Raw genomic sequence first — 21600 nt, forward strand, 5'->3', positions numbered from 1 at the left:
TGAAGGGAGGCCCCTCTTTCTTTGGAGAGGAAAGGGATGGTGGAAGTGGGAGCGCAGGCAGCTCTTATCCCAAGGTAATCTCCCCCTGCCCCCATCTGGAAGGGATTCGTTCTGCATTCTGCAGTCCAGGGATAATGACTGTGCAGCCCACATTTAACCCTTGGGTTGCACCCAGACTGCTGGCAAAGATGTGCTGACGATCTAGCTGGTCTGTCCTTATTCTAACCCTATTCAATTAGATTGTTTGGAAGAGGATCATTAGTAAGACAGGTTGGACCTGCCATATTCCCTTCTACCTCCTCCAGAAGGAAAAAAAAAAAAAAAAACTAAGAGAGAAAAACCTAAAACAAAAGTATATATAGATGCCATCCCACAAGCATTTTTACATGCCTACCACAAATACTGACAAACACTGATGAGAGAGACAGAGAAAGAGGGAGAGAGAGAGAAAGAAGAGAAGAGAAGAGAAGAGAAGAGAAGAGAAGAGAAGAGAAGAGAAGAGAAGAGAAGAGAAGAGAAGAGAAGAGAAGGAAGAAAAGTAAAAGAAGAGAAGGAGGAGGAGGAGAAAAAAGAGAAGAGAAGAGAGAGAAAAGGGAGGAAGGAAGGAAAGAAGGAAGGAAAAAGAAAAAGAAAAAAATTCATTTCTTGAAAGTGTTATATTTTAATTAGGGAAGCCAGTATGCATAGGGGAGCAGTGCCCACATGAAATGGTAAGTGGGACAGTCACGTTCAAGAGGTAAAGGAATTAAAACCCAAGGGTATAATCTCTGGTTTAGGTAGCAAAGCAATTGGCAAGAATATGTTCTGGATCAAGGAAAGAAGGATAAATGGATGGAACTAAGGGTGAGTAGGGAGCCATCAACTTCTTCCCCAATCATGGCCATTCTTTTATATATATATATATACATATATATGTATATATATACATATATATATATGTATATGCATATACATATATATATAACTTTTTATTTACAAGATATATGCATGGGTAATTTTTCAGTATTGACAATTGCAAAACCTTTTGTTCCAACGTTTTCCCTCCTTCCTCCCACCTCTTCCCCCAGATGACAGGTTGACTAATAGAGTTAAATATGTTAAAGTATAAGTTAAATATAATATATGTATACATGTCATGGCCATTCTTTATAATAAAAGAAAAAAAAATCTGAAAAGTTATCCCATTCATATGGTATATTCAGTGCTCCTCACTCAGAGACCTCCACAGTCCTAAGACACATTCAGTGCTCTACATCCAGAATACTTCACTTCTGCAAAGAAGGCTGAGAGAAGGCTGTCCTCTGGTGTTTCCTCCTCCCTGCCTTCCTCTGCTCCATCTCCCCCTGCTTCTCTCTGTTCTTCATCTTCTTGCTTCCTTCTGGTGCAGTAATATTCCATGACACACATGTCCCACAATTTGCCTAACCATTCCCAATCAATAGGTATCGACTTGGCCCCCAGCTCTTGGCTTACTACAACAAGCACTTTAAAGTTGGCCACTTGAGCTCTTCCTAAGTGCTGGGTGGAAATAACAGGGTCATCGATCTGAAACAGAAAGCATCCTTAGAGAGCATCTCATCTAATCTCAGCTTAAAAAGCAAGAAACTGAGTCCAGAAAGGACACACACACACACAAACACACACACACACACACACACACACACACACACACACACTTTATTTGAGCTCCTCTACAAGTCCTGAATAGAAGTCACAAGATCCTTTCTCCTTTTGTACCCTACTCCTCCCCATTTCCCTGCAGCTCTCTTCCACCCAGCCACTCTCATCCTAGTGGCCCGGGGCATACAGGAGGGATGGAGTCACTCCTCTAAATCTGTCCCCAGATTCTACACACACACACACACACACACACACACACACTTCATCCCTCTTCCAAGTTCTCCAGGTGACAGAATCATTGATCAGTAGGATCATGGATCTTAGACCTGGAAGAGTCTGAGCCTCTGATTTTACAGAAAGGACCACTGAGCTTCAGAAAAGGCAGCAGTCTTAAGGAAGTGGCTAAGACCGGATTCTCGTTCCTGATTCCAAGATCTACCAGGTCCCACATCGCCTTCTCTGTGACCGAGGAGGAAAGGGGAATGGGGGGGGGGGGACTTCTACCCAGAAGAAGTATCACGGGAGTAGGGGTTCCACGTCAGGGTGCTGGCAAATGGGAGGTGGCCACCCCAGGCCCGCTTGTTGCCACCCGGCCACTACCGTCTGTACCACGGGATCGGAGGATTATATTTTTAGAGTGGGAATAGATGGTAGAGGTCAGTGAGCAAGCCCTGGCCATTTTACAGATGAGGAAACTGAGGCCGAGAAAGGGATATCGCTAGCAGAAAGGGACGCTTGTCTGATGTGTGTTTGGAGAAAGGAGACGACGGACGGAGAGTAAAGGCCCGAATTCCCCTCCCCCGGACGGCCCAAGCAAATTCTTGCTGTCTCAGTTCCTCGGAAGGCATTGGCCACTAGCGGCTGAGATCCCGCCCCGCCCTCCACGCCCCCCTCCCCCTTTCCCTCCTGCGCCCTCCTTCTCTCCCACCCCTCTCGCTTGAAAGCCAGAACTTCGGGTGGCCGGGGGACTGTCCCGGACAGACGGCCGGCCGGCCGCGAGAGGGCTGGGCACTGCCACTGGAACGGAGCGGCCCAACCAGCCGGGGAGGAAGGAGCTTTTAGTATCCCCCGCCCCGCCCCGCCCCACCCCACCCCCAATCCTGCCTGCATCTGCCTGGAGTGCCCGGGGGCAGGGCGGCCGAGACTCGCTGGGGAGGGAAAGAAACTGCAGCCGCTCCAAAGTTTCTTTTCCTTTTCTGCCGGGAAAACAAACCGAGAGAAAGAAAGCCCGAGACGCGGACCGAGGTAAACGTGCACGTTGCCGCGGGGCGCGGAAGAGGGGCAGCCGTCTAAGTGGGGGTCGGTGTGCCCACACGGGGAGGCTGGCCGGCACTGGGCCGGGCGCTCCGGGGGGAGGCACTGTGCCCCGAGCAGCGTTTGTGGGAGCTGCCTGGGAGAGGCAGAAAGTTGGGGGGGGGGGAAGTAGTTACTATGGGTGAAGGGGTGGAAAGGCGAGTGAATTAGCGGGAAGGAAGAACAGACGTAAGAGAGAAGAGAAAGGGGGAGCCACGGAGAGCTGGGCATAGGGCTGGAGTCTGCTCCCCACCACCCCCCGCTCCTCATTCCTGCGTCTCAGACAGGAAAGGGAGTCGCTGCGGGGAGGGGGGGGGAAGAAAGAGGGGGAGCGAAGGTTGTGGGAAGGCGGGGGAGAGGAAAGTGTTGTTCGAAGACTTTGTCTGCTACTAGGAGTCGGCGGCGGACAACACCCCCACACCCCCATTCTTAGAGTCGGCCCTGAGAGCTGGAAGGAAGGGGGGGAACACAAACCTAGAGGCCAGCCCTAAAACTTCGCCCCCCCTTAGTTCTTCTCTCTCTCCCCGCCGACTCCCTGTCCCGACTAGCAGCCACCGGATTTGGGGAAAGCCGATGAAGTCATCTCCCGTCCAGTCCCGTCCCCCCATCTCTGGTGGGGATCTCCCTAATTCTAAAATCTCCTGAATTTATTCCATCTCCTAACACACAAGAAGATCTTTCCTTGTTGGGGTCCCCTCTCCCCTTCCCTGCCCACTCCCCGGCTAGCAGCTGGATAGACGGACCCTTTTCCGAGACAAGCTAGGAAGGAATTGGGCGGAGAGGGGAGGAGGGAATAGGGGCAAGGGCGGGGGGAGGGGAGAAGGCTTCTTTGCTCTAGGTGACAGGAAAAGAGAAAGGGTGGGACGGGACTGCACGGGACTGGACCGGACGGGACGGAAAGGGAAGGGAAGGGGAAAGAAAGGCAGGCTGGGGAGGGCTGGCCAGCCGAGCTGGAGATGGAAGAGTTAATTCCAGATGTCGGTGAGGTTCTTGTAACTGCTCAGGTACAGTTAGGGATGTCTGGGAGTTCTGAGCTTGGGGCACAATCGACGCTTGCTTCCGTCCTAACTGGGGAAGGGGGGGAGGGGGGGAAGGGGTCTCCGACAGACATGGCAAGAAGTTTGAAGTCTTCCGAAAAGTCCCCGTGCGGGAGCTAGAGATCAGGAGGTGCTATCAGAAGGCCCGGATTCGAGTTCTAGCTCTGAGACATATTCGCTTTGGCAAAGCATCTCTGAACCTCAGTTTCCCCGTATGAAAATGGCGGGGGTGGAAGGCTAGAGAGGAAGGCAGGAATAGTCTTTGCATTACCTGCCTCGCTGGGTTTACATCCAGAAATATGAAAGGGCGAGGAAGGACGCCTCTTTCATCCCCATTCTTCGGGACTCCGGGGGGGCACTCTCCAGACCTCCCCAGGGCTGGCCCATTAGGCCTGTGCGCGTGGGGGTGGGGCAGAGGGGTGTAGGAGGGAGGGCTGCCCTGCCCTGCCCTAACTGCCCTCTCCCCGCCCCCCTCCCTAACCCGCCTGCGGAGCCCTCGCGCTCCCTGGCACCCTGGCACCGCGCTCTCGAGCTCTGCCCGGCTAGCGCTGGGGGCCGGAGCCGTCTCCAGGCTATGTGCCCTCTCGGCCCGCGGCCCGAAGGACACGTGGCGCCCGGGCGGCGGCTTGACCCATACACGGCCGGGACAGCGCCCAGGCAGAGGAGGCGTGGATGCATTCGCCCGGCTCTCCGCGCTGGGTGAGCCTGGGCAAACCGCCGCCCCTCTCTGAGCCTCAGTTGCTTCCTCTGTAAGTGATTTCCCATGGACCCTTCTAGCTTTTGGTCCGAGGATCCCGAGGGTATTTTGGTCCAAGGCAGTCCTGGAGACCCGCTTGGACTCTTCCCCTTGTAGTGGGTCCCGCTGCCCAAGCCCGACTAGCTTGGAGCCCCCAGCTCGGCGTTAACAAGTCTCGGCGTGGCACAGGCCCCCCCTGCTGGCGGCCTGGGCTTCTAGCTTGGGATTTCGAGCTGGAAGAATCCCCTAGTTCAAGGTTCTAAATTAACCTGGGTCGGGGGACCTTTTAAAAAGATCATCTTTATAACTGGTTTCCTGTGCAACCAGTCCACCACCACTTTTTTTTTTTAATTAACAAAAGAGAAAACCAATTCAATTCGATTCAACAAACATTTACGAAGAGCCTACTGTGTGCCAGGTATTGTGTTAACTTAGGTTCAGGGAGTTTGTAAGTTACTTAAGGTCACTGTTGCTCCTGAACTGAAGAATTACAAAGCACTTCTAATAATAACCCTGTGCCAGGCTTCTCATGTCCATTTTGCAAATGAGGAAACTGAGGCAGCGAATGCCCAGCGTTACATGGCTGCTCACTTAGAAATGCAGGATTTGAAACTAGGTTCAGTCCCTTCTCTTATTCCTTCTGCCTCTCAAGGGGAGACAACCCTGTAGGCAAATAAGGGAAAATAATAACCCCTCTTAGGTATATACTTAAGGCACTTTCCCACCAGTTATCTCATTAGGTCTTTGGGCAGGGCAGGGCTGATTATCCCCATTCTACAGGTGAGTAGATTTGAGGTGATTTTATCAGAAGTCACTCCACCAGAAAGTGGCAGAAAGGATTGTGGGAATTCAAAGGAGGTCGATGGGAACTGAAGAATTGGGGGGGGCTTCATTTGAGTAGGGAACTCCCCAGGGAGAAAACAAAGACCATCTCCTGCTTGGCAACTTACATAATGACTGCCCGGGTCATTATGATCTCACCCATTCTAACCCTGTCATTTGACAGATGAGGAAACTGAGGTTTAGAATGACTCATCCTGGACTCAAATTCCGGAAATAGTGGGCTAAGCTCCCCATCAATGATCCTGTGTGTCAGAGGCATATTCTGAGACAGACTCTCTAACCACTGCACCACAAGAACTCCTAAAGGAAGAATTGGGGCTTATATAGTGGAGAGTAAGGGAGCTGGCCACACAGAAGGATCTTTAGGAAGGAAAGTCTTAGAGGGCTGCCTGGGACTGAGACACTGAGAAATTACTTGCCAAAGTCAAAAAGAGTCAGAGGCAGGTATAAATAGGTAACAATTTATAAAGCACTGACTATGTGTTATGCACTTTATAATGAGCTTGGGAGGTGTAATCGGCTCTATTTTATGGATGGGGAAATGTGAGGCAAATAGGTCAAATGACTTGCTCAAGATCACACAAGGTCAGACTCCAGCTCAGGACTTCTTGATCCCCCAAGCCCATCACTCTATTCATTCCACCACCTCACTGTCTCAAATGTTCTGACTTGAGAGGCTGAGGGCTCTTCCTATCTCAGGAAATGACCCCTAGATGACTGATTGACTTCAGGGAGATCCACCATGAAAAGGGGGATTGGAAACAGTAAAAACAGCTGACTTTAGAATCAGGATCAGGAATCAAATCCTGCTTGGATTTCCTCCCTTTTTCCTACATGGGCAAATACTGATATTCTCTGGATCTCAGGTGCCTCATCTGTGAAATGATGAGATGATGAGATGGAGATCCTTCATGAAATGGGGGATTAGAAGCGGAGCAGTATGGTAACAGTAGACACAGCTGACTTCAGAGTCAGGATTTGGAATCAAATCCTGCCTGGATTTCCTCCCTTTTGTTCTCTAGTCTCCGTTGCCTCATCTGTAAAACGAATGAGTTAGAGAGCTTCCAAGGGCCCTCTGCCTCAGTTTCCCCATTTATAAAATTGGAGGGAGGTGGAAATTGGGGCTGAGGATCTCTGAGATCCCTTCTAGCCCTAAATCCATAATCTTGGGATTTTAAAAACTAACATTTTCTCGTGTTCTGGATAGACTAGCTCACTGCCTCCTTAAAACAAGGTGAGGTGGGTGCTGTCAATATTTCCATTTGATGGAAACTCTGAGAGATGAGTCACCTACCCTTAGGACTCAGGACCTCTAGAGTCCAAGAGCCTGGGTTCTCACACCTGGTCGTTCCCTGTTCTGAGGCCCCTCCCAGCGCTCCCATTCCCTGTTCTCAGCAGCTGGGTGACCCGAGGCAAGTGGTTGTCCATGACTGAGCCTTGTCTCGTCGCTTTCCACTCTGTCCTCCTTCAGGTCTCCACCCACTGGAATCGGCCAGCTCGTCCCAAGCCAACCCCCCAGGAAGAAAGAATCTGGCAGACTAGGCCGCTAATCCCCCAGTCAGACCTGCTCCAGCTACATCCGGGAGAGCTGCATCCCGAGGCCTTCCAAGGCCATGGCTCCCCCACAAGCCACACCCTCCAGGGCGGCACCTGTCCCCTAAGAGAAGGCCAAGGAACGAGAAAAGGGGACTGACCGCTCCCTTCCCCCAACGCTCCGGGACAGCCCCTAGCCCGGAAAAGCTGAGGTCGGTAGGAGGAAGGGGGTCGTCTCGCCCCTCGACCATCCATCGCCCTCCAAGAAACAAGTCAGCATGGACATGAGGAGGGTCGAGCAGCCCAAGGCCGCCGGGCCAACCCTCGGCTGGATGTCCGGCTCCCACAGGAAAAGGAGACCCATGAAAGCCGAGCTGACCACAGACATGATCAGCCCGCCCCTGGGAGACTTCCGCCACACCATGCACGTGGGCCGAGGCGGGGACGTCTTCGGGGACACCTCCTTCCTCAGCAACCACGGCGGGGTGGGCCGGGGCGGCGGCCGCTCCCCCAGAAGCTTCCTGCTCCGGACCCTGCGGCAGGTGCGGCGCGGGGGGCTTCCTTCCCGGGGCTTCAGCTCCTCGGCGGCCTCTCCCGACCCACCCGCCATCTCGCCCATAATCAAGAACGCCGTGTCCTTGCCCCAGCTCCACCAGGCGGGTTACGACAGCGTGGTGGTGAGCAAGCTGAGCTTCCGAGACAGCCCCCGGGGGTCCCCTGATGGGCACCATGGCTACGGTAAGGGAATTCTCCGCACCCACCCCATCCCTTCTCCTGGCCCCCTCCAACGGCCCCCTTCTCTCATTTCAGCTGACTTTGCTTGCTCCTCGAACCCCTCTGAGGCTCGGTGCCCGGCCCACCAGATGGGCTTAACAGATACTTGTTCAGTTTGGGGGGAGCGGACAGGGATGCTAAAGATTTTGGAGCCCCAAGACCTGGGTTCAAATTCAGATTTTGTTCTTTCTTTAGGAAGGGGCTGGAGAGGCAGGGTCTTGCCTGGTCTGGAGACAGTCATGGAGCCATGCTGCCATCTTGTGGCCAAAAAAAACCATAACCCCACTGAAATTAGGCTCATTTCTCCATAACTGGAAAGTATTTTTAGTCCAGTCCCCCCTCCCCCATTTTACAGATGAGAAAACTGAGATTTAACAGGGTGGAGTATTTGTCCACAGGGGGAGTAAGCATGAGGGGTGGGATTTATACCCAGGTTCCCTTCCTCTAGAGCAGTGGTCCCTTACCAAGTACCAGGCAGAGAGACCTTGGGATCTAGGTTTGATGACCTGACCTAACCAAGGACAGTAGTCCCCCGTTTCTCCATTGGTAGAAAGTAGCTCTCAGTGACTCAGATGAGTCAATTCAATTCAATGGTGATAAGACATGGTCCTGATGACCTTGAGTAATCGTCAGTCCTTTTTGTCTGCTTTCTAAATAATCAGCTAATAATATTTATTTAATAATAATAAATTATTATAAAATAATTAATAATAAATCAAATTTCTGTGAGGGCAGGGCATTATCTTTTTAATTTTGTATTCCTAGGTCCTCTCACATAGTAGGTGCCTAAAGAAACTCACTGAGTGAATGTTGAATGTGTAGGTCATTAGTCTGGTCTATAAGCAGACAGTACCCATAGAGCATTGGCCCAGAGCCAATCCATTTGAACTCAGGAAGACTCCAGGCTTAACGCTATCCACCTTGCCACCTAGCTGCTCTTGGCAGATTCAAATGCAGACTTAGGCACTTAGCCGTGTGATTCTATACAAATCACTTCACCCTATTTGCCTCAGTTTCCTTATCTGTAAAATGAGCTGGAGAAGGAAGTGGCAAACTACTCCAGCATCTTTGCCAAGAAAATCCCAAATGGGAGCACAAAGAGCCAGACATGACTTAAAAAAATGGACATAATAATAGCACCTTCTTCTTAGGTTGTGGGGAAGATCAAATAAGAAGTGTGTGTGTGTGTGTGTGTGTGTGTGTGTGTGTGTGTGTGCGTGTGTGTGTGTGTGTATGTGTGTGTGTGTGTGTGTGTGTGTACAATGGTTTGGATAGAGAATAATATCAAAATAATCTGGGTACCTAGAATTTGCAGTCCACAAAGGTCTTAGAGAGAACCTTTACTCCAGTCTCATTTTATAGGTGACTTGCCCCTATACAGTGCTTTACAACTCTTAAGATGCTCTATAAATGTCAGTTCTTTTCCCCCCTTTTTTATTGTTTTTTTTAAACTGGTAAATCATTATGTCCATTATTATCATGTCCATTATTATGTACATTAATTTTTTCTAACTACACATTTCTTTATGAACCACATTGGGAAAGAAAAATCAGAACAAAAAGGAAAAACCACGAGAAAGAAAAAAACAGAAGAGAAAGGGGGGAAAAGTGAACATAACATATGTTGATTTACATTCAGTCTCCATAATTCTTTATCATCATCATCTCTGACCTGTTCCATACATATGGGAAGTGGAGGCAACATAATATTAAGGGTGGATGATCAGCTTCTTGAGTTAAGAAGTTGTGGGCTTGAGTCCCACTTCTGACTCTTCTTGGTTATATGACTCTGACCAAGTCACTTATAAGTGTCCAGGAGAGAGAATTTCCTCACTAGGAATCTGAGGAAATCACAGATGTAGTCTAAAAATAAAATGAGTCGGAAGCACTAGACTAGGAGACATGGAGTCCTTGGTTCAAGTTATGTTATCTCTCCTTAATAATTATGTGATCTGAGAGGAATTATTTAATTCCCCAGTTTTAGTTCATTTATTTATAAAATGTGGCTCCAAATGGAAGGTCCATCTGCCTCTCTGGAGGTATTAGATGAGATTAAGTACTTCATCTCACGACTCCATGCTTCCTTTACTCTGGCTTTGCCCCATGCCAGGACCTCTGTCCCTCTTCCATCTTTCCCTCTGGCTTCCTTGGCTTCCTCCAGTCTCAGTAAAGGCCCACCTTCCACAGGAGCCTTTTCCTGAGGCCTCTGAACCTCCAGGGCTCCCTCCCCCCCTTCTGATTAGCTTCAGTATCCCCTGTCTGTGTTCCCCATGGGACTATGACCTGGAGGTCAGGAATTGTATTTGCAGACAATTCCGGGTACATTTGTTTTTAGTCAGGACCCCACTGGAGTGGTTTGTCATTTCCTTCTGCAGTTCATTTTTCAGATGAGGAAACTGAGGCAAACAGGGTGAAATGACTTGCCCAGAATCACAGATAGCAAGTATCAGAGGCCACATTTGAACTGAGATTTTTCTGACTCCAGGCCTGGAGTGATGTGCTCCAGAGCACCATTCAGCTGCCCTGCCTGACCCTAATGTCAGTAATTTCCATAGAACTCTGAATTCATTGGTGTGAGTGATAATAATATACCCAAATTTCTAAGATTTTGAGGTTCACAAAGGGTTTTCTCTCCAAGTATGAGGTAGGTAGTATCCCCATTTTAACAGGTAGGCAGACTGAGGCTCAGAAAGATCCCAGATCAAACAATTAGAAAATAGATGCTTGGGCTGCTGCCCACAGTGAGTCCTTCATCATTTTTTCATTCATTCAAACTTCTAGTCCAGCCCTGGTCCCACTCTAACTGGGAATTTCTGCCACCCACATAGGCAGGCCACAAAGCCTGGCTTTCTTCACCCAAACAATTGAAGGGACACCTTCCCTGGTGACCAGGACCAGGCCTCTGACCTTTCCACATCCATCGCTGGCTGGACTGCTTAGCCGGGGCCTCTTGCCCACACAGTAAAGGAGTATGGGAGGAGCTCCAGTGAAAGCTGAAAAGCCTCAGGGATTGGGACTCTTATTTGCAGGCTCAGTGGAAGGCAATGTCAGGGGACCTAGATTCAGATCCTACCCTGCCTATTGCAGGCACCCAGATTATTTTGACATTATCCAAACTAATTCTAGCTTAGAAAGAATCAAAATCCTCCCTCCATCTCCCGCCATCCACCGCGACTCTAACCCACAGAAAACTCCAGCTAACTTTTGTGGGGATCTTGACCAAGGCAAAGAGATTTCAAAATGCAGCTTGGGTTATTATCAGTCCAGAACTGAGCAACCGAGTCACTTTCTCAATCCACCTCTCCTCTGGAGGTCAACAAAGGGACCTTTGTCCTTCCACTGATAGCCTGATCCTTTCTCTAAGGAGAAAGAAGAGTGTCAGCCTGCCAATTGCTTCCCGGCAGGGGGCAGGCAGAATTGCTTCTGCCCTAGCTGGATCAATCGCCCCATTGCAGCCTGGAAGGCAAGATTATGGTTATCACCCATAATCCTTTAAGTAAAGAACCTTTTAGTCCCTTCCATTTTTCCTAGGGGCTCTTCCAAGTCTGGGAAGGACTTTGGAGGAGTATTACTGTATTTCATTATGGGGCAGTTAAGTGGTACAATGGTTAGCGCACAGGGTCCCGCCTCAGGCACTTAGTAGCCGGGCAAGTCACCTCACCCTGGTTTCCTTTGTTTCTTATCCGCAAAAATGGAGATATATTGGAGAAAGAAATGGCAAAAGCCATTCCACTAGCTTTCCCAAGAAAGCCCCAAGGACACGGTCTTGTAGGATCAAACACAACAACCCCACCACCATTTTTTTTTCTTTTTCTGAGGCAATGGGGAGTAAGTGACTTGCCCAAGGTCACACAGCTGGGAAGTGTTAAGTATCTGAGACAAGATTTGAACTCGGGTTCTTCTGACTTCCGGGCTCGACTTTATCCCCTGCGCCACCAGTACTTTTGCTTCCTTACCTGAAGGAGTCATTTTTAATCCCCATTCTAAATCGGACTTCTTCTAAGACTGCTTCACGGGTTCTAGGTCCCCTCTGCCTCTCTCTCCAGATGGCCTCAGTCCTAGCTCTGAATCTGGGTCGTGGAATCCAATCATACCCCTACTATGGTTCCACACTAGGTGCCCGGGGAAGAATGAGTGGCTGCCTGCTCTCCAGGTGCGCAGGATCACCTCGGGAGAGACGGCAGCCACGGGGAGGAGGGCGGGGCTGGGCGGAGGCTGATGGACCGGAGCGGCCCCTGGAGCTCACGCAGAGCCTGTCTGGTCTCTCCCTTCCAGGCCTGGATTCTGGATTCTGCACCATCCCCCGCCTGTTAGCCCCCGAGAGGCCCCTGGACAAGGACAGCTCCTTCCCTTCTGAGTCCGACCTGCCTCACTCCAACTCCCTGCCTCGATCCGATTCGGAACCCGAGCTGCTCCGCTCCGATTCGGAACCCAAACTCCATCGCTCCGACTCCATGCTCTCCTTCCGCTTAGACCTGGGTCCCTCCCTCCTCAGCGAGCTCCTCAGTGCCATGAGCCTGTCCGAGGTGCCTGGGAAAGAGTCGGGGCCGGCCCCGCCCGCAGAGCCCCAGCCCCCGGCCCCAGAGCCCCGACCTCAGGGACACTGCCCCAACGGGGTGTCGGTGTCAAAGGGCCCCACCGGGGAGAAGCCGGCCGAGAAGCTGAGGGCAGCCGTCAGTCTGAACCCAGCCAGGGGACACTGGGTGGGCAGCTGGGGTCCTAGGCCCCACTATAGCGAGGCGACCGCCCGGCAAGAGCTAGCGGGAGTGCTGCCTCAAAGCCGGGCCTCGTGGGAGAGCCAGGATGAGGGCCTGGGGGTCTCCCCTTGCTGGACAAGGAGCGGCTCAGAGAGGGAACCCAGGAGGGTCCCGGTCCCAAGCACAGTCCAGGCATCCTCGTTCCAGTTCGCGGATGAGGATGATGAGGTGAACATGTGAGGGTGGCCCTCCTGGGCCCTCAGCCCAGCACCTCCATTGAAGTCCCCCCTTTCCCACCCCGCCTTGGAGGGCAGAGGATTTGGGGTAGAGGGGAGTGATCTGCTTGACCCAACAGGACAAGCAGCAAAGCCAGGAGCTGGAAGGAAATGGAGAGTGGGGGAGGGATGAGAAAAGGAACTGGCAGTGCTTCCAATAACCCCCCCCCCACTCACCCCCAGGCCCTGTCCCACCACCTCATTCTCCCTAAGCCAAAGCAGTCAGGGGAGTGGGGGGGGGGGCGGCCCCCAGAGACTTGGCAGGAGTCGCCTCCCAGCCCATTCCACTCTCCCACCCTGAGGACGATGGGGAGCAGGACAGGCTCGCCCCCTCACCCTCCTCCCTTCCATGGTCAGATGAGGCTTCCCAAATAGGGGCAGCTAGGTGGGTGCTGAAAGAGGAACAGCTGAGAGGGATTTGTTCTGGGAACCGGCTACCCAGTGTGCCCGACAGCCCGCCCTGACCCCTGCCAGCCTTGGGCATTAGATGCCCAGCTCCCCCCCCTCCCCGCCACACCCACAACCCAGCCGGGGCCATACAGTGGAGCCTTTGTGACGGGGAAAAGAGGAAAGGGAGGACAGCACAGGAGCCCATTGTCTTCACCACCAGCACTTTGCAGGCCAGTCCCAGGGGGTCCATTCCAGGCTGTGGGAGGGGGCCTCCCTCATCTCGGTGGGTGCCTCCTGCCTGCCAGTAGGAGTCCCTGCTGGGCACCGGCGTGGGCTCTCTTAGCCCCTGCCCCCTGGGATGATGGACCCTCTCCTGAATCCCGTCCGACATTGCCACCCGCTCCCATCTCTGTTCTAGAAGCCATAACCAAAGGCCCCCATGACCTCAGCCGGGAGGAATGCCCACCCCCGGCCTTCTGGCCATCCAGAGTTCTCTGTCCAGTCTGATTAAAAAAGGAGGGTTTTTTTGTTTGATTTTTTATATATATACACAAATGTCCCTCAAGATGATGCCGGAAAACTGTCTCTTCTTGTCTGTGTCTTGTCTGAATGGTGGAACATCCATCCTTGGCCCCTACTTGTGGGTGGATGTCATGGGGGCAGGGGCTCCAGGTGCTGCTCCCCAAAGGTTGGGAACAGGTCTCCCCAGGTGTGGGTGTTGGGGGCAGGGGGAAGCGGATAGGTAATGAATAACAAGGCTGGAATGTTCCAACCGATAAAGGTGCAGGTGTGTGCCTGTGTGCGAGAGATGGGAGAGCGAGCCTTATCTCCCTTTCCCGGAACATGGGGCTTAGACCCTCCCCTGCCTGCCTGCCCCCAGGTGCCTGGCACAGGGTGCTGCCAGAAATAACAGCGGCTCACATTACTGGAGAACTTCAAGGCTTACAAAGCTCCCTGGGAGACAGGAGGGAGGAGTCGTCCTTTTTACAAAGCAGGAAACTGAGGCCCAGAGAAGTGATGAAGTCACTCACTCAAGATCACAGACCTCCCCCAGCTAGAAACAGACCAGCTTCCTCCGCCCGCCTTCCCCCCCCCCCCCTTTCCTCCTGATCCCTTAATCAGAGCAATGGAGACCTCAGGGGCGAGAGTCTTAGTTCTAAATCTGGCTCCAGACCTGGATATTTCACCTTTCTGGTCACTTGTGCTCTTGAGGAAGCTGTTCTAGATGAGTTCAAAGCATCCTACTAGTCTCGCCTTCTAAGATCTTTTCCAGATTTGTCATTCTAGATAGGAATTCTATTGCTCTTGCATTCCCTGTCCTAAGGCCCCTCTCAGCTCTGACATTTCCCTATTCTAAGCTCCCTCTCAGCCCTGACATCCCCTGTTCTAAGTTCCCTCTCAGTGCCCATTATTGGCTATGATGATCCAGGGAATGGAAAAGAACCAAGGTGGAGGTTGGCAAAAGCAGACATGCCAGAACTGAAACAGCAGAGTCTGGGTGCTGAAAAAAAAAATCTTTATTAAAGTCATGACTTCTGTGGGGCTAAGAGGGGAGGGGGAAGCTGCCCCGTTGTCCTCACTCCAGCTTCAAGGAGGTGAGACTGAAACCGCCCTTCACGCAGCAGTAGGAGACGTGGTAGCAATTATCCCGGTTGGGGAATGTCACCTGGTGACCGTCAGGAAGCTTCACCTGAAATTCATCTTCATCAAAGGTCACGAGAAGCTGCAGGGAGGAGGAGAAGGTAAGGAAAGCCAGGGATCATCCGAGAACCCCAAACAAGCAAAGGACCATGGGTAGATTATAAATCTGGAGCTCGAAGGGGGCCATCTGAGTCCAATCCATTTATTTACAAATGAGGAAACCGAGACCAGATGAAATGATTTGTCCAAAGAGTACACAAAGGGTAAAGTCGGACATGGCTCAGCTCCAGAACCTGTGCACTCTACCATGTGACTCACTGCACCTGTTGGGACTGGCGGGTAGAGGTGGGGTCTGGCAGATGAGACAGGAGCCATTTCCTCGTAAGTAACAGAGGAAAACTCTTCTTCAATGTGACCTCAGACACTTTCTGGCTACCTGACCCTAAACAAGTCACTTCGCCCTGTTTGCCTCGGTTTCCTCATTGGCAAAATAGGAGCAGGCGATGGTGTCCAAGTCTCCTTCCATCTTTAAGAACTAGGATCCTAATAGCTCAAAATTCTATGGGGCCCTTTAGATTTATGAAGTAGTTTTCCCTCATAAGCATTTATTTTATGCTGGGGGTGATCCCGGCCCTCAGATAACTGATATTCTAACTGTCTGGACAGATAACTGTCCAGAGAACATAAAAATTATATGGATCTAATCCAACTCCCTCAATTTTATTGATAAGGGAGCTAACGCAAACAAGTGTCACAAGCAAGTAAGTGATGGAACCCGAGTTGGAGTTTGGTCTCTCAGGTTCTAAATCACGGACTCTTCACACTATGTCCTTTGTTGCCCGAGTCACCTGATCTTCATCTTTGATAATCTTATTAAGACTTGTTAGCACTTGAAGGTGTCTAAAGGGTTTCACACACTGCCCTCCCCAGTCATCCTATTGCAGAGGCATCATGGGTATTATCCTCCCTGTTTAACAAAACTGATTCCAAAGTGAAATAACCCAGTGTGAGGGGTGGGATTGCAAAGCAGGCCTTTTTTGCTCCTAGATCCACAGCTCTTATCATCAGCCTTTCCTCCTGGACCTACCCCTACTTCCACTCCACGTTCTCACCTTTATCTCATCCCCTGGTTCAAAACACAAGTGATCGTCTCGATGCTCCTCCTGCCACTTGCCTAACAGCTGGGAATTGCAGACGATGGTGTCCTCCTCAAATCGGGGGTTGAAATGCAGCGCTAGCTCTTTGGGGCTGGTGCCCAGATTGATCACGAAACTGTCGAGGTGAAAGGACAAGAGAGTGAATGATCAGTCTGAGCCCTGAGAATAGGATAGGAGAAGTGGTTTGTCCTCAAGAGATCCCAGAGAGTCAAAGCTTAAAGGAGGCTTGAAGGCCGAGTGACAGCAGTTTCTTTTACATGTTAAAGAACCAAGTCCTAGCGTGCTGCTTAAGTAGCTTTCCTAAAGCTATGCAAACATAGGATTTGAACTCCGGTCTTCTGACTGGGAAGGCCTGGCACTGACCAGAGACTTTCTCCAACCCAAAAGAGCCTGAATGGTCTTTGGCAAAGGAGGAGAATCCCAGACAGATTTACCTTTTACTAAAAGTTGAAAGTTCACGGACTAGCTTTTCCTGTAGCTGATGGCATTCATGGGGAAAAATCAGCGTTTAGTGCCAGTCTGGATGGGACAAGCATCAGCAATGTCAGGAGTCTCTCTAGACAGCCCATGCCAAGAGGCACGGGCACAGAGGAAATGGGGGACAGTGGGGGAGACAATGGCAGGTCTGCAATTATGAGAGATTTTTGTATTTTTTGGGGGGGTAAAGTGATTGGGGTTCAATGTCTTGTCTAGGGTCACAGAGGTAGTATTAACTGTCTGAGGCTGGATTTGAACTCAGATGCTCTTGAGGCTAGTGCTCCATCCACATTGCCCTCTAGGCGTATGGCCTTCAAGTCCTTAATCTTTCTGAGCCTCGGTTTCCACATCTGGACTTGTACTCCCCATCTGCCATGATTGGTCCCCCTAAAGGGACCTGGGATTTCCCTGAGAAAGGAAACTCGGGGCTTCCTGGATACTCCCTCAGGCTGGCACTTCTCCTACAACTCAAGGTCTCAGAGAGTTGTCCAGAGAACTAAGGTTAGTGATTTGCCCAATGTCAGACAGTCAGTAAGTATCATCAAAGATGGGACTTGGACCTTGGAGGCCTGCTCTGACTACTATCCCACACCGCCACCTGCAGGGGCTCTAGAAATTAGACTCTCAATATCATTCATTAGCAGGTTTGCTTTTCCCTTTGAGGAGACACAAAGCGATGAGTTGCAGCAGTCTGTTTGATGGGCAGAAGGCAAGGACCAGAGGGTTAACCAAGCCAATCCCACCAGCTTGGGGGAAGTGCCCTTCTACTAAGGGCTAAAAACCAATGTCTGCCCTCAAGGAGTTTTGGTTTTTGGGGAAGGGGGGGGGAGGGAGAAACCATGCACACTCTGTACAAAATACATATCCTCGTTCCCCTTTCCTCCTAAACTCTCACCTCTTCTCAACTCTACTAATTATGGCCAATGGCACAGCCACCTTGCCAGTTCCTCAGGCTCATCACCTGGGTGCAATCCTTGACATCTCATCGGTGCTCATTTCACAGTCGATACCTTGCCAGATCTTAATATTTCCATTTCTACAAATCTATTTTTACAAAGGGGCTCTCGTTACTTCTACCCCAGCTATTGCTCATCCGTTGGTCTCTCTGCCTCACACCTCACCTCTCCGATTTATCCTCTCCTCACCAACCAACATGGTTTTCCTAAAACCGGGTGGACCCGGCCACCCACCTGCTCAGCCTTCAGTAACCCTCAATTACTTTAAAGATCAGTTATAGAAATCTCTATGTGGCACTGAAACTCTTCCCACCTGGCCCCTACTGCCTTTCTGGTCTTCCAACACTTGGAAGATTTCCCTCCAATCCCCTGGAGGTTATTTTGTCTTCTTGCTGCTCTGCATTCTATCTCCTATGAAAAGTAGCAAATGTCTCTCAAAGCTGGACCCTCAGCCTTTGAGTTCCCTGGTTTTCTTCAAAATCCAGATCAGATCCCAGGATTGAGAATTTGGACCATTCTTTGTATCCCCAGAACTTAACACATTAACTGGTACATAGTAAGCACTTAATAATTGCTCACTGAGTAACTAGATCTCTACATGTACACATTGTTAATCCATCTCCCTCTCCCCAGTAGAACTCTTTGAGGTAAAAATTTTTAGTTTCATCTTTGACGTCATAACCCAAGTTCATAGGCACATATCAAATGTCTGGCTTAAATAGCATCTATATCTGTTCATATATCTATTATATAATTGGTTTGTTGATAGCTCAGTTCCAAAGTCATAGCATTCTTTTTAAAATAATTATTCATTTTAACAGCTTTTTTTTTTTTTTTTTAATTTTGAGTTCCAAATTTCTCCCTCCTTCCAATACCTTCCCCACCAAGCAAGCAAAAATATGAGAAGATTCTAAGATTCCAGAATGGTCAGATTCTAATGATCACAGAACTAAAGAGCTGGCAGGGACCTTGATGGAATCATTACAACGCACCCAAATAATGGTCAGCCAGCCAGTCTCTGTCTGAAAATCTCCATGAAGGGAAAAACTTTCTGTCTCCAGAATCATTCCACTTTGGGATAACTTAGTACTCAGGGTTAGAAAGTTTTTCCTACATTCAAGCCTAAATGTGTTATTTTGACATTTCTATTCAAGGGGATGGATTCCATTCCACAAATCTAATCCTTCTTTCACATACTAAATGAAGCTGTTCCTGGAGTCAAGAAGAGCTGAGTTCAAATCCAGCCTCAGACACTTGCTACCTGAGTGATCCTGGACAAGTCCCTCAACTTTTATCTGACCCAGTTTCCTCAAATAAAATGGGAATGATAATAGCATCTACCGCATAGGGTTGCTGTGAGGATCAAATGAAAGAATATAAGATTCTTAGCATAGTGCCTAGCACATAGTAGGTGCTATATAAATGTTATTAATATTATCTAGAAGCCGAAACACCCGATTTGAAATCTAATCCCAGATACTCATTAGCTACATGACACTAGACAAGTCACCTAATATTGGTCTCAATTTCCTCATTTGTAGAAATTGGGACTTATTCTCATTTGACCCCACAAAAGTCCTGAGAATATCTGTAAAGTGCTATAAAGATGCTAGCTATTACTGAAGACAACTATCCCATCTTTCATTTAGACATACTGCAATGGACATGGACTCTCTCCTGGTTACATCCTCCATAATTTTTGAATGTCCTTCTTAAACTATGGTGTCCAGAACTGACTCAGAATGCTCCTGAGGAAGTCTAATGAAGCACAGTATATTAGGGCCATCACTTCCCCATTCACAGAAGTTGACTCTACCAATGTTTTATTAGCTTTTATTGTTGTCTGACTTTACGTAACCCTATGACAAAGTCTATGTGGTTTTCTTGGCAATGTAAATGGAATACTTTACCATTTCCTTCTCTAGTGTGTTCCCATTTTACAGATGGGGAAACTAGGCACATAAGGGGGTTAAGTGACTTGCTCAGGATCATACAGCTAAGCCAAGTGTCTGAGGCTGGATTTGAACTCAGATTTTCCTGACTCCAGACCTAGGGCTCTATGCACTATACCACCCACTGCTGCATTAGTTTTGGGGCTGCTATATCACATTGCTGACTCTGAGAGCTTACAGTTTACTCAGACTCCCAGATGTTTTTCAGAATGTCTAGCCTCCATCTCACACTTCTGAAGTTGATTTTTTTTTACCTAAAACTTTGTGTTTATCTCCATTGAATTTCATCTTATTACATTCAGTCCAATGCTTTAATCTATCAGGATCTTTTTGGATCTTGACTGCCATTCATTGTGTTAGCCAGCTCTCCCAGCTTTGTGATATGTGCAGAACTAATACAGTCTGTACCTTTATTCAGGTCATTGGTAACAAAACAAAACAAGTTAAACAACACAGAACCCCGGAGTCCTTCATTGGAGATTTTTTGTCATATTGACAATGACTTTCACCCAAGGTCTGTTTCCATCTGACTACTGTCTAATTCTACATTTATAATTCCATTTTCTTCACAAGAAGAATAGGAGTTATTTTTATGACTTGATTAAAAAATTGGTTAAAATTTAAGTAAACAAGATTTTCATCTCCCGAGTTCAAAATCAGCCTCAGACACTTACTAACTGTTATCCTAGGCAAGTCACTTACCCCTGTTTGCCTCACTTTCCTTATCCATCAAATAAACTGGGGAAGAATATGGCAAATCACTCCAGTGTCTGCTGGTAGAGACTGGTAAGAGAATCCCAAATAGAGTCATGAAGAGGCAGACATGACCGAATGACTAAACAATAATACCAAACACTATTCACAGCTTTCTACAAGTTTAACAATTAATAAATACACTTTTTTTTTTTTAAAGCAATGACTTTAGCCTGGCATGACGTATTCCCGATAAACCCTACCCTAATCCTGCTGGCTTGTTGTAATCATCACTTCCTTTTCTAAATGTTGTCAACCATCTCCTTCATGATCTAAGATTTTCCTAGGTATCCAAGTCAGTCTCAACTGGGCCAGAGTTTGCAAACACTGTTCTCTTCCCTTTTTCGAAAATCAGGACTAGCTTTGTCCTCCGATCTCACAGTCCTTTTCTTGTTTCTCATAACCTTTTCAACATTTCTGCCAGTGGCCCCATTATCCCACCTTTCAGTTCTTTCGGCACCCAAAGAGGAAATTCAACTGGGCCAGGCAAATAGAATCAAGGACAGGTGAATATTTCCTGATTTATTGTGGATATAAACACCCTGTTAGTTATGTCATGTCATTTTCTTTTCCTTCCTTCCTTTTTTTTTTTTTTTTTTGTTAATGCCATTGGATTAAGTGACTTGCTCAGGATCACACAGCCAGGAAGTGTTAAGTGTCTGAGAACAGATTTGAACTCAGGTCCTCCTGACACCAGGGCCGTTGCTCTATCCACTGCGCCATCTAGCTGCCTTTTGTCGGATCATTTTCACCTCCTTTGCAGCAAAAATTGAAAACAACACTCTGAGTTTATTGTTCTCTGATTTGTGGCATTCTAAGAGTCAAACATTCTATTATTCTGTCACTTAGAATTCTAAAATGAGTATAATATTCGATGATATGCCTCGATTCTGCCACCCACCCCAAAACTGAGGACCTTCCTTGGCAGGGATTCAAGTGTGCCCTCTGAGAATTCCCAGCTAATCCCCAGCTCGCCATCCCATCCCCCAACCCATATATTTACCCCTCCGAATCTTCAGTAATTTTCCCCTTCACCTTCAGCGTCATTCCCGGCATCATCTCCAGTTGGTAAGCTTCCATTTTATCCTGCCCCAAAGAGGAGAAATTTGCACTGATCCAGCATCTTTAGTTTCCCTGCCATGTCCCCAGCTGTCACCACCCATGGTCCCCCCAACCTCAGAGGGCAAAGGAAAGCATTCAGGGGCCAATATGGACCCAGGTTTTTTTTTTTTTTCAATCACATCCTCGTCTTCTCTCTTTGCTGACTTCTCCATGTTCACCCCCAGAGATCCTTCTGCTTCCCAGTAGCGAGAAAATGGATCTCCCCATAAAGACATTTTCTACCTGGGTAACCTGGGGCAGACTTTAACTCTCTGAATCTTGGTTTGTTATCTATAAAATGTATATAATAACATATATACTAGCTACCTAGCATCCATTAAGAAGCCTTTCCCCATCCCCTTAAT

The 21600-nt window shown here is 49.0% G+C and overlaps 2 protein-coding genes across 6 annotated transcripts in view; one reads left to right on the plus strand and one right to left on the minus strand.

Annotated features, from left to right (window-relative positions):
* The first annotated feature begins 2543 nt into the window (after positions 1 to 2543).
* Positions 2544 to 13783, plus strand: CDC42EP1 (CDC42 effector protein 1). Its single transcript, XM_051961843.1, has 3 exons — positions 2544 to 2865; positions 7001 to 7800; positions 12112 to 13783. The coding sequence occupies exons 2-3, from the start codon at positions 7341 to 7343 to the stop codon at positions 12771 to 12773; spliced, it is 1122 nt and encodes a 373-aa protein (XP_051817803.1). The 5' UTR covers positions 2544 to 2865; positions 7001 to 7340; the 3' UTR covers positions 12774 to 13783.
* A 914-nt stretch (positions 13784 to 14697) lies between these two features.
* The window catches only part of LGALS2 (galectin 2), a 43592-nt gene continuing 36689 nt past the window's right edge, over positions 14698 to 21600 (minus strand). For all 5 annotated transcript variants that reach the window (XM_051961850.1, XM_051961846.1, XM_051961845.1 and 2 more), the window contains exons 2-4: positions 21138 to 21220; positions 15952 to 16111; positions 14698 to 14921 (exon numbers count right to left, since the gene is read on the minus strand). In XM_051961850.1, the coding sequence (XP_051817810.1) occupies positions 14775 to 14921; positions 15952 to 16111; positions 21138 to 21214 (384 nt within the window). In that variant the 5' untranslated portion in view covers positions 21215 to 21220 and the 3' untranslated portion in view covers positions 14698 to 14774. The remainder of the gene's footprint in view (positions 14922 to 15951; positions 16112 to 21137; positions 21221 to 21600) is intronic.

This window comes from Antechinus flavipes, chromosome 5 (assembly GCF_016432865.1).
Source record: "Antechinus flavipes isolate AdamAnt ecotype Samford, QLD, Australia chromosome 5, AdamAnt_v2, whole genome shotgun sequence".
Lineage (NCBI taxonomy): Eukaryota > Metazoa > Chordata > Mammalia > Dasyuromorphia > Dasyuridae > Antechinus > Antechinus flavipes.

What these genes read in the sequence shown, in the direction of transcription:
- CDC42EP1 (XM_051961843.1), top strand. Translation starts at nt 7,341, where the DNA reads ATGGACATGAGGAGGGTCGAGCAGCCCAAGGCCGCCGGGCCAACCCTC. An exon ending in TGATGGGCACCATGGCTACG is followed by an intron (nt 7,801 to 12,111) that starts GTAAGGGAATTC and finishes TCTCCCTTCCAG; the next exon opens with GCCTGGATTCTGGATTCTGC.